The sequence below is a fragment of the Protopterus annectens genome, chromosome 1.part0 (assembly GCF_019279795.1).
Source record: "Protopterus annectens isolate FY-2018-M chromosome 1.part0, PAN1.0, whole genome shotgun sequence".
Classification (NCBI taxonomy): Eukaryota; Metazoa; Chordata; order Ceratodontiformes; family Protopteridae; genus Protopterus; species Protopterus annectens.
In genome coordinates this window covers 461,865,340-461,882,892 of record NC_056725.1, presented here as the reverse complement: position 1 = coordinate 461,882,892, position 17,553 = coordinate 461,865,340, and the positions used below count along the sequence as shown (strand labels likewise).

At 38.4% G+C, this 17,553-nt stretch overlaps 1 protein-coding gene across 1 annotated transcript in view; it reads left to right on the top strand.

The window, feature by feature from the left end:
- Nucleotides 1–17,553, top strand: part of LOC122792885 (extracellular matrix protein 2-like) — a 698,737-nt gene that overhangs the window by 455,491 nt on the left and 225,693 nt on the right. Inside the window, exon 7 of the mRNA XM_044060447.1 lies at nucleotides 372–529. Coding sequence (XP_043916382.1) covers nucleotides 372–529 — 158 coding nt within the window. The remainder of the gene's footprint in view (nucleotides 1–371; nucleotides 530–17,553) is intronic.

Below are 17,553 nucleotides of genomic sequence, written 5' to 3'. Positions count from 1 at the left end.
TATAGGAAGGGGATATCCGATTGTGGAAAAAGAAATATTTCCTAACATAGGAAGCCTGAGATATAAGCTACAGCATAAAAACGTATTCCTTTCATCCCTACTGTTGCATTAGAGTAATGCCTCTTATATGACATAGATGTGTATTAGGTTAATCTATAGCAGACAAGTGGTATTGCTACCACTGGACTACTAATAAAAATTCTTCCCTGTCTAAAATGATTACAAGTGTACTGATGCTCCAGTGCACAACACAGGAGCATAGCTTCTCGCAGAGTGAATGCTGAGGGTTCTGGTGGCTAAATGAGCATTGTTTTCGTTTCTTTTCTTTTTTTTTTTTAAACAAAACAACTTAATGATTTTTTTCCCTCCAGGACTCTCCAAGCTACTGACTTTAGAATTGGAAGGCAACAACTTACATGATGGAAATGTTCATCCTGTAACCTTTCAGCCCCTACAGAGCCTCATCTACCTTCGTCTAGATAGGAACAAGTTCAGAGCCATCCCTTCTGGCTTGCCTCCATCTTTGCAGGTTAGTAGCATGTTAGTTATTTCTGTGGTGCAGGAATTTGTAGTTTAATAAGGACAGTAAATAGCAGAGCTAGTGTAAGGGGTCTGACATCTTCACTGAAAACAAGCAGATGTTTTTTGGCTGCAGTTGACCACTCAAAGAAATCATAATATGTATTTACCCTAAAACAGACCGGTTGACTTATTTTTATTTAAAACTTTGGGACTCAGTTTAGTTTGTACAATTAAGGATTTTTTTACATAAAAGAAGATTGGCTTTTAAACTTGTGAACGGTTTGAATGTTGTTTAGAAGAGCCTTGTTTTTTTATGTTTTCTAGTTCCTCATGTATCCTGCTGACATAACTGATTCTATTTACCCCTGGTTATGTTGTCAGAGATTGCAAACTTGTTTCTTACGTAATCCTCAGTTTTATGAGATCCTATGACATTTTATTATGGAGACTTGTATGGTAACTATGATTTTAGTCAGTTTTGCCATAAGCCTTGTTATAAAAGAGGTGCACTGTTTGTAGCGAGCCCCATCAGAGAAGAATGCAAAGCCGACAATGCATTCATTCACATGTTGGATAAAGGTACCTAGTCAATGATCTGACATTTTTCCATGCAATATAGCTTTTCAGGAGGAACTCACGAAAAAGTGAACACGTTACCCTGCTATCAGCAATCATATCCGCCACTAACTTTAGTAAATGGATAAATATCTCTGCAACTGTACTATAATCATTTAGTATATTAATCCATAAACAGCTACTGTGACCTTTTTTTTCTTTACAATATGAAAACATCACCACCTGTTCTTCAGTGCCTTGTGTTTTAATCAAGCATTATTATTAATTATTAATATAAGTTTATCTTTGTGGAGTTTTTCTCCACAGGAATCTACTGAAAATGGGTAACAAACCTAGTCAGACCAACAAATGTTAACAAATAAATAAATATTCTTTATGGGTTATTTGTAATATCAGGGTAAATTCCACTGTTTAGCTGTTGATGTCAGATATTGGTAGATCACATGTTGCTTCTAAGCACTTGCACATGCGAGCACACACACAGACACACACGGGCATACATGTACATACATGTGTGTGTGTGTGTGTGCACATATATATCTATATCGATATATATTTATCTATATATATATATATATATATATATATATATATATAGTTACACTTCAAAACATCTAAAACTCATAACATCTAAATTCAAAATATCAAGACCACAAGATCTAAAACCCAAAACATCTAAAACTCATAACATCGAATTTCATAACATCGAAAATGTATAATATGGAATAGTGCATCATGAAACGTGTAAATGTCATAGTTTTATCTGTTATTCTTGTGGTATCAGTATGAGATGTAGTTTTTTTTTTATATAGTTTTTATTTATATAGTGTAGGAATTTATACTATTTATATAGTATTTATTTTGCCACTCTGTATGTGTTTTTTAGGCCATATAGGTAAGTGATAGAGACATTATGTGTACATTCTTTATGATGATCATGACCTAACAATGGTTAGGAAATTAACTTTTTCCCATTGTAGTATGACCTTGGAGCTGGTATATTTAATTTATGTGGGGTGGGTGGGGCAACCCCCCCACACATGGGCATGCAGAATGTCTTGCCCCCCCCCCCCCTGCAGAAGCATAGTAAAAAGTGTGTTTGTTAGTTTGGTGTTGTTATAGGTGGAGGGGATGTTATTTTCATGTGATTTGTAGTGCTCGATTTTGTGATGCAAAGTTTCGATGTTATGAGATTCAATATTATGGGTTTTAGATGCTGTGGTCTCGATGTTTTGAATTGAGATGTTATGAGTTTTAGTTGTTTTGAAGTGTAACCATATATATATGTTCTTCGTGTTTCACTGTTGCGGTCATCACATTTGGGTTATCCCCACCAGGTGGCCCTCGGCCGGCCCAAATACCAGAGACTTAGTATTTCTGCGTCAGTTGATGTCACTTGAGGACTGAGGTCAGGTCATCAGTAGTACAAAGTAAGGCAGCTGACGCCATTACAGCAATCTTTCTTGCCATGGAGCCCGAAGCAGAAGCAGTTTGCATGAGTACCAGTCGGCTGCTACCTGAGTTTTCATCTCCAAATTGAAGTTGAAGTCTTCTAAAGCTAAATACCCCATTGGGGATCTTTTTTTCTTGCACTATCTCCCTCTAACATAGATGACAAGCAGGCAGGGCATTTCATTTAGATGCTTTAATACATAGAAACACATCGGGATAGCAGCATCATAAAATACAGCAGTAGCGTTGTTGCCTCACAGTAAGACGTTGTCCTGTTCGATTTTCAGCTAAAGCATCTTCTGTGTGGAGACGTGCGTGAATGGGCGTACCTTCGCTGAAGGTTGTGTGTCAGGCCTGGCAAGTCGGTACGTAAAAATCTATTGCCAATCATTAGCGGACCGGAGTTCCGCTGTGGCGACCCCTAACCTGGAAAAGCCGAAAGATACAACAACAACAACATACACAAATGCTTACATCTCAACAGCTTACTACAAAATGGCAGTCAGGCTTGCATGTGCTCAGTATTTATACACTTGTGCAAGCCTTTAGATAGCTTCTTAAAGGTACATACATGCACATTGATCTACATCCACCCTCTTAAAAAGATTGTCCTTTGAAAGAACAATATCAGAGTTAGACATGCATTAATATAGACATTAGAAACAAAACACAACGTTCATGTCCAATTTGCTTCATATCTGCTATGGGGTTTAGAGATGCGACTATATCTGGTAACAAACAGTTTGGACCAAATTTAACAACAGGGACAGTCTGCGGTGTACAACTCGTATCAGGAACTTTTGGATTCATCACAGGAATGCGAATGTCCTCTGGAATTGGAATACTGGACAACTCACTCTGAGATAAAGAGTCTTTCTCACAAGCTATATGCTGTAGTATAGGCTTGGACACCGGTCTCAAATGCTTCCAATTCTGCCTAAAGACTGCTTCTTGTGATTCCACAATGTATGAGCTCAGCTCTGGGCCAATATTCTTCATGACACTAATCCACTATACGTTTGCATCCTTGCCACTTCTTCTCATAATGGATTGCGTAGTTTACTGGTTTTATCATAGTAGGACTTCTGGGTTAGGTGCTTCTTCAACAGATTGTCAAAATAACAGGTTAGTGAAACCCAAAGGGAACCAACAATTGACTATTAATTGGTAATGTGGTTCTGGTTTATCTCGGCAGGTGAACCAAGATGTTTATCACGAGGAACATGTCTGAGATTCAAGAGATTCAGGAAAACATCACTGTTATCTTGTTTTGACTTTTCTAGTAAATGGTTTGCACTTTGAACTGCACGTTCTGCCAAACCATTTGATTGCGGGTACTCAAGGCTACTCGTGACATGAGTAAAGTCCCATTCTTCAGCAAATCTTTTGAACTGTTGGCTTGTAAACTGCATGCCATTGTCAGAAATAATCCTGTGTGGACTCGTACATGGCTGTCTGGCAGGAATCTGGTTTAGCTGAAGTAGTTCTTTCTGTTGATGTGGCTTAGTACTATTACACACGGAACAAGATGAAAGTGCTCTCTCAATGTCTTGTGACATAGAAGGCCAAAATACTAGCTCTCTTTCCCTTCTTTTGGTAGACTTGACTCCTGGGTGACCACAATGAAAGATAGTAATGTACTCTTATTGCAAGGACTTTGGAACAATTACTTTTGGACCTTTCACAATGATACCTTTGTCAGACAAAATCTCATCTCTGTATGGAAAATAAGGTTGCACTTCTTGAGGTAAACTAGATTGCTTTGATGGCCATCCTTGATTAATAAAGTAGCTGAGCTTTTGTAAAACTGGATCTGTGGCTGTGTGATTTCTCAGCTCATCAAGACATGTGGAAGCAAAATTTCTCACTTCCATGACTTCAAAAGCAAGGTTCTCATTCTCATGCTGTTCTATGGTGTTCCTGGGCGATCCGGATAATGTATCAGCTAGATAAAGAAGTTTGCCTTTCTTGTAGACAAGATTGAAATTATACTTTTGCAATCTCAGCATCATGTATTGCAGTCTGGCTGGAGCTGAATACATAGGCTTTCTCAAGATAGTGACTAAAGGTAGGTGGCCTGTTTCGATCTGGATAGGTCTACCATAAACATAATCATGGAACATCGAAGATGCAAACACAATTGTCAAAAGCTCTTTCTCAATCTGGGCATACTGCATCTCAGTTTGGGTAAGAGATCTTAATGCATAGGCAACAGGTTGATCCACTTGTAGAATGACTGCACCAAGACCAAATTTCGAAGCATCACAGGAATGTGTAACTGACTTGTGAATATCATAGTATCTGAGAGTTGGTGGACTAGCAATTCTCTGTTTCAGGACTTCAAATGCTCTTTGGTGTTGCTCTAACCAAGACCAAGATACATCTTTACATGTCAGCTCTTTGAGTGGTGCTGATAGTTAGCTCAACTTTGGAATGAACTTGCCTAGGTATTTGACCATGCCAAGAAAACGTTGCAGGGCTTGAACATTGTCTGGAACTGGCATCTCGAGAATGACTGTTTGCTTAGCAGGGTCTGGTCGTAAGCATATACTTGTAAATAAATGACCAACATACAACAGAAGGAAGAAACTGTTGCAGAAGGGAGTAAGATCCCATGAGTGGAGGAGCTCCATGGCCAGCCTCAGCAAGAAGCTGAGATCCCTCATAAAATCCTCCAAAGCTAGCTATGAAAACAAGATTACCACTGATTCTAAGGACAACCACAAAGCATTCTATAGCTATGTCAAGAATCTCAATGGCAACACCCACATCTGCTGAGTTACAACACGATGGCAGGAAAATTACAGAACCAGATATTATCGCCAACATCCTGGCTGATAGGTTCAATGCTAACTTTACCCCCCTCTCATCCCCTAAAGGGCCCATATCTATACTGGAAGACTGCAGAGCTCCTGCAATCACAGCTGTGGAAGTAAAAGCTGCACTCTCCTAAGGCAAGAGCACAGCCTCCATGGGACCGAACAACATCCCGGGCTGCTTTCTACACGAACTTCAGAATGAACTGGCCCCCTACCTAAGGACCATGTTCAATCATAGCCTCACATCAGACTTTGTACCCACTGAATGGTGCACAGCAACAGTTATACCACTCCACAAAGGGGGAACCACCATGGACCCCGGAAACTATCGCTCTATTAGCCTGATGAGCCTGATCTGCAAGGCCATGGAACGTATCATCATGGAACTCATAAACAAAGACATTAGTAACCTCCAAACTCTGGACCCCACCCAGTTTGGGTTTGTGAAAGGCAGATCATGCTTCCTGTACCTGACAGACTTTTTTGAAACAGTCACGAAAGCCGTGGATGAAGGTAAGGCAGTTCACACAGCCTATCTTGACCTTGCCAAGGCTTTTGACACCATCTTCCATTCTGGAATTATAGATAAGCTCACTAAACTGGGTATAAATCCATACGTCACAAGATGGGTTGCCAACTGGCTCACTGACAGAACCCACACTGTAAAAATTGCAGACTCCAAATCTGACTTGAAACCAGTGACAAGTGGCATACCACAGGGTTCAGTCCTGGGTCCTCTCCTGTTTGGGATCTACTTCTCTGAAGTAAGAGCTAACACAGAGGGATGAAATTCACAGATGACTGCAAATTAGGTGCCATAGTCGAGTCCCCAAATGATGTGGAAATCCTACAGAAGGACCTCACTGAGACAGAAGCCTGGTGTCAGAGCCATGTCCTCAAGCTCAGTGCCAAAAAGTGCATTGTCATTCCCTTTGGTAAAAACTCTGTACCCATGAACTACGACATAGATGGCAGTCCACTTAATGCTGAAGGTGTGATAAGAGACCTTGGTACTCAGGTAGACAGTAGTCTCTCCTTTGATAATCAAATTGCCACAGTAGTCAAGAAATCCTTCTACGTGGCACACCTTATCACAAAAGGGTTCTCATTCAGGAAAAAAGAGGTCATTGTTCCCCTCTACCCGGCTCTCATTAGACCCATTATTGAGTACAGCGCCCCTTTTGGTATGTACCTCACAAGACATCTACAACAGCTGGAAAGGCCACAGAAGTACCTCACAAAGAGGATTACGGGCCTCAAACAGATGCCCTACGCTGACCATCTCAAAAAACTCCAGCTTTACTCCGTAGCATATCACCTACTCCAAGCTGATCTCTGCCTAACATATAAAGCTATGTCAAACCCAGAGCTGTTGGACACGCTACACCTAAAGAAATCTCAATCCCTCTGAGATACATGCTCTAGGGACCTAAACCTTGTCACCACAATAAACAGAACATGCTGGAGGGATAGATTCCTGTCCCAGAGACTTCCCATACTCTGAAACAAGCTACCTATCTATGTCAAGCAGAGTAGCTCATTAGCACTCTGAGAGAAATCTTGATGAGTGGATGGGAAATAGGAAATTCACCCCGGGGATCACTTCTGTAGCTCTGCTCGACAGGGGCATGGGAAAATAACCTTCTTGGGTGGCAAAAGCCAGGGAACTTGTTGGCTAGGCTTACATAGGCCCTTGGGCTGATAGCCTAGTACCTACCTATGAACCTATGAACATAAGTAACTTCTTGCAGCCTGAATTTGCATTTGTGTGGATTGAGCTTAAGATTTACTTGACATGCTCTTTCTAGAACTTTTCTGAGGTTTCTGCCATGCTCTGCTTCTTCATGACCTCCTACTAGTATGTGCACAAAGATACCCAGAAAACATTTGCTCCATTGCACATTGCAAGACTTCACTTGCAGAATTTATCCCAAATGGCATTCTCAAAAATCTGTACCTTCCAAATGGAGTACTGAACTTAGTGAACAGTGATAATCTCTTGTCAAGCTGAATTTGCCAAAATGAACTCTGCATCCAAGACAGAAAAAAATAGTGGCATTTGGCATCAAGACTTGACTTCTTCAACTGTGTGCATGATGATGATAAGGTCTTTTTAGCTCTTTGTTCAAATATTGTGGATCAATACATAGTCTGATGTCATCTGAGCTTTTCTTATGAGCTACCACCATGGAAGATACCCATTCTGTTGGAGTTGCAACTGGACAAATCACACCTTGTCGCACCATTTTATCCCACTTGCATGTGCTCAGTATGTATACACTTATGCAAGCCCTTGGATAGCTTCTTAAAGATACACACACATATTGATCTACACACACACACACAAACGTATACATATATACACAGTGGCACAGCGGATAGTGGTGTCACCTCACAGCAAGAGGTTCTCCAGTTTGATTCTTACTGATCCCTTCTGTGTGGAATCTGCATCTCCTGCCTATGTTCATGTGGGTTTCCTCTGGGTGCTTCAGTTTTCTCCCACATTCCAAAGTCAAACAGTAGGTGAACTGGACACTCTAAATTGGCCATAGGTGTGTGTGTGTTATGGAAGAACAGCCCTGCCAGGGCTAGCCACCTGATGGTGTGAACCTTGGCTCCAGATGATTGTCAGTGTTGAAATGACACCCCTACCCCATTTTCAAAAATGGGAAAAGGGTTTATGGGTGGTTGGATGGATATATGTACATATGCATATACATACATATATGTACATGTGTGCACACACACACACACACATGCATAGATACATGCACGCACACACACACACACACACACACACACACACACACACACACACACACAGAGTTATTTTTTTTCCACATATTTATATATATATATTCCAAGGTCATAAAATGTTATGACGATTCATGCCTTGCCAGTACACTGTCTCAAGATGAACCTCCTTTCTCCAGGAAAGTCTGACCAGTCAATCATGAAGTAAGGTTCTGAATACCCATCCAGTCATCTACGTTATGTTTAAATGATTATAGTATGTTGCCCGGCTAAACATACACAGAAGGTTTATTCCAGAGGTTTGGGAGGAGTGGGTTATAGAACTCTCCCTTCACCATGTTTTATTTATCTGCTGGTAAAGATGTAGATTCTTGGTTCAAATACTGGTACAATCATTTGGAAGTGCAGAAATATAGGAGTTCTGGGACATATGGGTCTCTAATGGTGTGGTAAGTGAGACAGAAATCACTCCTAAAAAGTCTATAAGACATTAAATTAAAGGGACTGAGTGTCTGGCTTAATCTTTTTGATTAGGAACCTTTGGGGGCTTTTATATTTATTTGGTTTGTTTAGTCAGATACATCCCAAAAGAGGCATTACATTTGATAATACTCTGATCAACACTAAATATAAGGATGTGATTACCTCTCTAGACCTTGAAAGTATTCATTTGACAGTTATGCTAAATAAAAAAGATTTCCTGGCAGCTGTTGTCACAACATGATCAAAAGAGATGGAATTATCAACCCAAGTTCTTAGACCCCTGCCTACATTTTCATTTTCTAGTGGAGTGTTGCCTATATAGCATAATGAGGGAAAGGACCATCTACCCAAATTAATGATACTATACATTTTAGTATTTGGTTTGAGCCCACTTTTAGCATATCATGAGTTTACTAGGGAGAGTTCATTCTGGAGGATTTGGATGTCAGAAGGTGACGTGACAACAATTCTCAGTTTGCAGTTTTCTGCAGTCTGTGTGAGCCAAATATTTTGGCTGTTGGAAAGTTCAAGCCTAATGAATCAAACTTGCTTTAATATATTTATTTTTGCTTGAGGAAGTATTTCATATCAGAAATGTAAGATATGTAAGTATTTAATGCCTAAACCACATGAACACACATAGCACTACAAACACACAGACATATTGAGATGCACAAACATACAGACTTTCATACATACATACAGAAAACATGCACACATACAAAGACACATACACACACATATAAACTGATGTAAAAACACACACATACAGCCACTTTATTTATTCTCCCGATATCTGCTTGTGAAAAAAATAAATGAAACACATACATAGAGACACACACACACAGAATTCATCATTGCAAATCTTTGCACCACCCTCACCCTATCCCCTGTACTATTTGTGGTTTTGCTTTCACTCAGGATTAATTTTAGTCAAAAATGCCTCTTGTTAAGAGTTTCATAACTCTTAATGTTTAACCAATTATTGCTGATGTACTGCCTGTTGCAGTCGGTAATTTTGTCTAGCTATTTCTCACACTCTCACACATACAGGTATGCATGCATGTAAGTACACATGCGCACACACACACACACACACACACACACACACACACACACACACACACACACACACACAATTTTATTTTTATTTTATGTTCACTAGATAGCAAATAACTGTTAAGCGATTGTAAAAACGGCAGCTGTTTGATTCTTCACTCTTAGCTTCACAGTAGCTTAATATGCTGCCATGATATGCCAGACTTGTTTTTCATTGGGCATTACCTGTACATTAACACCCTGCTGAAAAATGTTCACTCTCCAATCAGGGTTTAATGGACATTTTGCCCATTCTCTAAATCATCATTATTACCATCACACTCAAAATCACCATTTACAGTATACAGAGATACATCACCTAAAATTAATCATGATTAGCAGAATAGTCCACTGCTGTGGTAACGCTGTCCATCTCACAGTCTCCATCATCAGGTATGCAAGTTTTCTTCGTCTTATCACAAGCAAACAGTTCCTTAAGACAGACCTTCCTACAAAGTCTGAGTAATTTAACTATATTGTCCCAAGGGGGGAATATATTAAACATAAAAGTTAATCCCTTCAAAGCAAGGAATATACATGTTCTGTCAAGTCAGCATTGCATATATTCAGTGCCTGTAAAGAACACTGACGTTTGGAATTTCCTTACATGCCTAGAATGCCTTCCAGGAAAGGTCCCTTGTGAGGACCATCCTCCCCTCACCTTTGTAAAATTCACAGACAAAATATTTCCTTCAGACATTGCTTGGACATCCTCAAATGAAACAGAATGATTGCTAGATGCCTCATCTCCTTGAGAAACTGAAACTGAAGTATTAAACAGACTTTCATTATTGCTGTCTCCTAGAGCCTCATTATTGCTGTCTCCTAGAGCCTCACGAGGCTTGAGATCAACGTGAAGAACATGCACAACATTTATCACTGAAACAATTCGACTGCCATGAAAAACAGTTTATTATTTGCTTAATTTTCCTGATCTTGCATCAGCTCGTTTCTTTGGTTTCATAATTTCTTCTTCTAGTTTAGAACATTCTTCACTAATTTCAGATAATTTGATTAAAAAATCAGGAAGTACCTCACTTCGTAAGTCACTTTCCACCTGTTTAATCTTAGCAACTAGATGTTCATGTTTTCTTTTATCATACTGAATAAGATTATCAAGCCAGTCCTTAGTGCACTTTAAATTGACCTTCTGCCATTTGTCCCATAAATCAATACCATCTTTTGAAAACAAATAAGGCATTAATTTATCTGTACGAAGCCCTCTTGGTGTTAAACCCATATCTAAATCCTGCTGTAATCTGATTCCGTCATAAAGCACTTTCAATTATTTCTTTCTTAAACAAAAAAAATTTACTCACTGAAGCTTGGATAGAAGCCGATTCATTTCCAACTGCAATTCCCAGTAATGGATTATGTGATATTAAACTACTTTGTCATTTCAATAAGACTTTTTCAAAGTTCAAACTATCTTCACCATTTTAAAATTGCAGTGGTGTAACATCCAGACTTCTGCCCATTGCCATGATTACACCAAACACTGAAAAATGCTGCAAATCAAACCACAAAGTAAACTAAGACTAAAGGGCAGGGGCAGTAGCAAAGGGCAAATATTTATTTCCTCCCTAGTGCCACAGCAAAAGGTCTTATGGGGGCTCATATAATACACAAAGTACACCATACTTAAGTGCTCCTATCGATCAATTATCTAATTATTAAATACATACCTAATTTAAAGACATATACACTATAAAAACACAATTAAAAGGTTCAGTTCATTTTAATTTATTAATACGATTTGGTGTCAGTGTTCCACATTTAATACGAATTCTAGATTCCAAAGTATTTAGAGCACTGACCAAATTACCCTTCTAGAAAACTGAATTCTGTCAAGGGCAACAAAAATAAAATCATTAATACTGTCATTCTGATGTATATGAGCATGTGCCACAACACTGTTTAATTATTCTTCTTAATATCAGAAAAATGTCCCTGTATAATTTTTCTAAGCATCCTTTTAGTTTGACCTATATACCAATTAGTTAGCACACAGTTACACTTAATGCCATACAGCACTCTTTTAGTAGAGCATGAAAAACATTCCTTCTGTTTATGTATTTTACCATTGATTATGTGGTCTCCCCACTTAAAATATGACTACATACACTGCACCTGCCACATCTGACATGCCTCTTTTGTCTATGCTCACTCAAGATAAAATTTCACCTAAATTCAAGCCTCTTGTGCATGAAAATCAGGGACTCTAGGTAATACTTTATATAGACTACAGTCTGATATTAAGATATGTCAATTACTTCTAATAGCCTGATAAACATATAAGAAATACAGAATACTTGGTAATATAATATAATAGTTAATTAATATGTTAAATTTTACAAAATGGCCACTCAGGAGTAAGCCCTCCCTAAACTTTTCATTATTACAGCCAAATGTATAGCCTATATGTATATTTAGCAATGTCATACTGACATGCATGTTCTTGGTGTATGTTTCCTAAATATGTGAAACCACAACCTTCCACTTTATGTATCTGCTCACCACTTTTCATGACATCAGTCTTTATTCAGGTAAGCAGAAAAGTATGTCTTACTTATCTCTGTAAAAGTGAGCTGGCAGTTTAACTATTTATTTATTTATTCCTTCTTTGTTAACAAGGGTAGAGTACTGATCCAGACGGATGGTTTTCTGACTGAGCCTGGCAAAAATCAACATGCTTTTCCCAACCATTTGGTGCCCTTGCCTACTTGAAAACATTGTTTTCCAGTGGTATTTATAGATGTAATGCATCCTCACCACTGAGATAGAACACACTGTATAGTATTACTTACACAATCATCATCATCTTCTTTCAGCTGTTCCCGTTAGGGGTCGCCACAGCAGATCAACTGTTTCCATTTCTTCCTGTCCTCTGCATCTTGCTCTGTCACACCAACCACCTGCATGTCCTCTCTCGCCAGATCCATAAACCTTATCTTAGGCCTTCCTCTTTTCCTGTTACCTGGTAGCTTCATCCTTAGCATCTTTTTCCCAATATACTCAGCATCCCTCCTCAGCACATGTCCAAACCAACGTAATCTTGCCTCTCTGGCTTTGTCTCCAAACCTTCCAACCTGGGCTAACCCTCTAATATACTTATTCCTAATCCTGTCCATGCTCGTCACACTCAGTGCAAATCTTAACATCTTTAACTCTACTACATCCAGCTCTAACTCCTGCCTTTTTGTCAATGCCACTGTCTCCAACCCATATAACATAGCTGGTCTCACTACCCTCTTGTAGACCTTCCCTTTCACTCTTACTGGTACTCGTCTGTCACAAATCACTCCTGACACTCTTCTCCACCCACTCCATCCTGTCTGTACTCTCTTCTTCACCTGTATTCCACACTCACCATTATTCTGAACTATTGATCCCAAGTATTTAAACTCATCCACCTTTGCCACCTCTACTCCCTGCATCCTCACCATTCCTCTACCCTCCCTCTCATTCACACACATATTTACACAATAAGTTGCTGAAATCATTTTCCTGTCATAGTTCTCTATTACTTCTATCATCCTCTCTGAATTATATTGGTATTGTATTATCATAGGAGTTCTAGATGTGGGAAAGACATCACACAGGTCTGCACAGTTCAGAAGATTAAAAATACACACTGGTTAAAATGTACTTAGAAAAAAACAATTGAACTAGAGATGCATCCAAACCAAAATCAAAGACTGTTAATGAAATATGAGCAAGAAGCAAAATCATTATTGTTCATTATATCTTTAAATGACTGATTGGTGATGATTCTGAATCAGATTATGCAGTGAGCTCTGGGCTAGTTATAGAACTGGACTTGTGCATATACATGCGTACAAATGTAAAGCCAACAAAAAGAGACCTGAAGGCTAACTATGCTCTCAGGCTGTGGAACATTTTCTCTCTCCCTCTCCCCTAGTCACCATTTTTACCTTTATTATGCTGTGCTGAATTTGGAGTTCATTTCATTTATCCATTAAGATTCTCAAAAATAATTACTTTTTTATATCCCAAAGTTTATTCCTTGTAACAACATGGCTGTGCACTCTCTTCCTCCATCATACCATTCTTCAAAATTTATCATACTAGCCTCTTTCTGTATTTTCAACCATATTATGCTCCAGCCCTGCTTTCTATTACCGACATAATACAACTCATAAGTGTTCCTTTGGTCCTTGCATGTTCTTTCCTCCATCTCTTCAATCACTTTAGAGGCCTTAACATTGTATCCTTCTCTTGCTACAACTTCACCAGCACACTACAGACTGGTAACATTCCATCATTACTTATCCTTGAAATATGTTCCCCTAATTAGCAGTACTTTTATAAGATGAGGTTCCACAGCTGGACACAAAATGGGATCCAGCTTCCTGTTGTGGGAGATCAAATGGTCTTTTCAGTTGGATTCAAACTGCTGCCTATAAACACACTGCCTGACAGAAGGATGTTATGCATTTTTTGTGTCTCCATTTTTTATAAAGAATAGTATGTTTAACTGCTAACCAGTCTTGCAGTAAAGAATAATGCATAGCTAATTAAGACAAGATGAACTACTTAAAGATCATTTCATTAAATAAATTTCATTCCCTCTAGACACATGGTAGTTTGTCTTTCTTTCTTACAGTATTCATTTTTAATGTTTTGGCTCATTTAATGATAGATTTATTCATAATATTCATACTGGCAGCAAAGCACAAAGAGGATCTTGTTTCTTGAATTTGGGCATGCTTCTCTGCTAAGCATGTTTTATGATGTCATTAAATGGAAAGCATATGGTTGTGTTTCTGAATAGTGTAATTGACACTGTTTCGTAAGGTTTCTTTCCATTTCTGTACTGCACGTTATAACTAAATGCCATTACTAATTTGACAAAACTTTATTACAGTCCTGACTTAAGAAAATGACAGAAGGATAGTCTGACAAAAGCATGGGCAGAAAGAAAGTTTCGTTGAACTCAAATGATGAATTTGAGGAAACAACCGATAAATCTAAGAGACAAATCAGCCATTTGTCTGTCAGATCAGCAAAAATTATATAGATTTTTACTCTGAAGCATTGCTCTTGCAGTTAATTACTAAGGAAAAGGTAGAAATGTAGACGGGTAGATGTAAGAGACTGTAACTAGCAATGTTTTCCATCAGGGAATCATATTTTTGGTGAGTTACACCCAACACAGTTAAGATTGTTGAATTGGAGTTGGCTGAAATATTCTACGGTCAAGAAAACAGATTTAAAACAGTTTTATCCTATGGGATACACAGCTGCTACTAAAACCATTCAGATATATGCATATTTAAAATAAATACCTTGAGTTTTTCATAATCATTCAGACAACTGATATGAGTTAGTTCAGCTCTTTGTTTTTCAGACAAGTAAGACAGAGGAGTTAAAGTAACACTTTGTAAAAGAGCAGGGATACATTTCCTGCAGTTTGCATTTTTATTGTGCAGTTGTGTCTTTCAGCTTTTTCCGGTTAGGGGTCGCCACAGCGGAACTCCGGTCCGCTAATGATTGGCAGTTGATTTTTACGTGCTGAGTTGCCGGCCCTAACGCACAACCTTCAACGAAGGTATGCCCATCAACGCATGTCTCCACAGAAGACGCTCTAGCTGAGAATCGAATGGGACAACGTCTTGCTGTGAGGCGACAACGCTACCACAGAACCACCACCGCGGATTAGTTGAATCACCTTAAATATTCCACAGGCTGCACATCTAGCCATGACTGCTTACTACTGACCATGCTGGAACTTGTAGCCTTGATAAACTGGGTCCTGGAAATATTACTTATCAAGCAAGGAAGAGATTGTTTATACAGATAATGTATGTACAGAAGGTTCAGCAATAGGACTAGAAACATGGTTATCAGAGTAAGTGCACTTGTAATGGAGATTATGCCAGGGCTGCTAGATGACTGATACAGTGTCTGTCGAAAATCAGGTGGCTACCAGAATGAGGGAGCAGATAGCAGACCGAAGACAGAGATTAAGGCTGGATGAACTGTAACTGCATGGAACAGAAGTTCCAGATAAAAATGTCTTCTTTTAATACTCAATATGAACAGTAAATGGGACTGAGCACATGAATGGATTTCAGATAACTTAATGGCACAATAACAGATTCACTGCCTTCTTCTCAAAGTCAGTGTTTTTGCCATTGCGTGGGGGAGGGGGGATAGCGTTTATGCTAATTAACTACAAGCAAATATTGGAGTACACAGTGCGAATTACCACATGTACAGTCATTAGTCAACATGCCTGCTAGTAAACACTGTACAAATAAAGATCTGAACTTGGTACAGTGGTTCATGTTTTTCTTCAAAAACTTCAAGTTAAACTAGAATCATTCCATAACTGGTTGTGACAGTCACTGATCTATTACCAACCAGTCAGTCATGTATATAAGGTTGGTACTTGATTACACGCAGGCACTCCTCTTAGTTTTGAAGTATAGCACTATGTTTCAACAATGATTCTTCAAAAAGATAAGGTTGTGATATCTATGCCATATTTAGGTCAAAAAATGGCCTTGAAAAGGGGGTTGACTTTTCCAAGAATTCTTGATATTCCAACAAATTATAGTATGTCACTCATTAAAACATAATAAGTGAAATAATATTGTGTTTTAATGATTGTAATGGTTTACTGACACTTCACTTAATTTGTAAAGTTTCATAACTGGGGCAGGTATTGTTATTGGTACTTTACTTAAATGAAACTATTTTGTGCAGTTGTTCATACTAAGTCACAAGTCAATAAGACATGGCAGTCATTAAAATATAAAAATTAAAGTCTTTTAAAGTTTATGTTTTAATGAGTGACATCCGCAAAACTATTACAATGTATTCTAAAGGTAATCTCATCTCAAATGTTTCACAACAAAACTGTCTGGGTCTTAACTCTTGACACATCACTCTGATGTCATCTCTACTATGGTATCTTCCCAACAAAATTGCTACTGTATCTCCTACCTTCTTTCAACTTACTGCTTGAGCAGTCATAGCCAAAAAAGCCTTAATTACAAAACTAGTATATGCCCTTTCTCTCCTCTTGTCTGCAGTCATCTCACCAACACACAAAAATTAACAAACCATTAAAAACAAAATTTGCATATTTATTCTGCTGACAAATTTCAACACACACACACACACATACATACATATACACCACTGCAAACTATTAAAAGACTGGAATTTCTTTGCCCATTACCAACAAGGATACTTTCTTTCCAAGGACTTTAATATTTAAAATTCTGCAACTTGTCTACTACCCACAGCTAATAAAAGACTACCAGCCATCAGATAATAAAACTAATCTCTTACAAGCAGACAGACTGATCCCCTTACTTTGGCTAGACCAAAATTCTAAATTACAATTGGTGAAAGACGTTTCTGCAGATTAGGTCCAGCATTGTGGAAACATCTTCATAAGGAAGTGAAAATAATCAAACATTACAGGACTTTAAATCTGAACTAAATAATCAGTTATGAAAATGAAGCTAAGTGTACCTACTTTTGTGATCCTGGCTAACTCACTCTATAAGTCTTACTGCAGGCATAAGCACATGTATACCTGGTGATGATATGGGCTAGTGCCAGCATAGCTAGCTGGAGTTTTGTAAAGAATGCTATCCTTTGAATATCAAACTGATGTATACAAGATGTTACAAATGTATTAGAACTGTATAGCATTTGAATATCAAAATATATTTGTAAAGTTGCTAATGTTAAAAAATGTATCAATAGTGGATTCTGTTGGACAGAAAGGAAATATACATGCAGTTGTAACTGATTAAATGTATATACTGTAAATGAGAACACTGCAAGAGCAGAGGTTAACCAGCCAGCT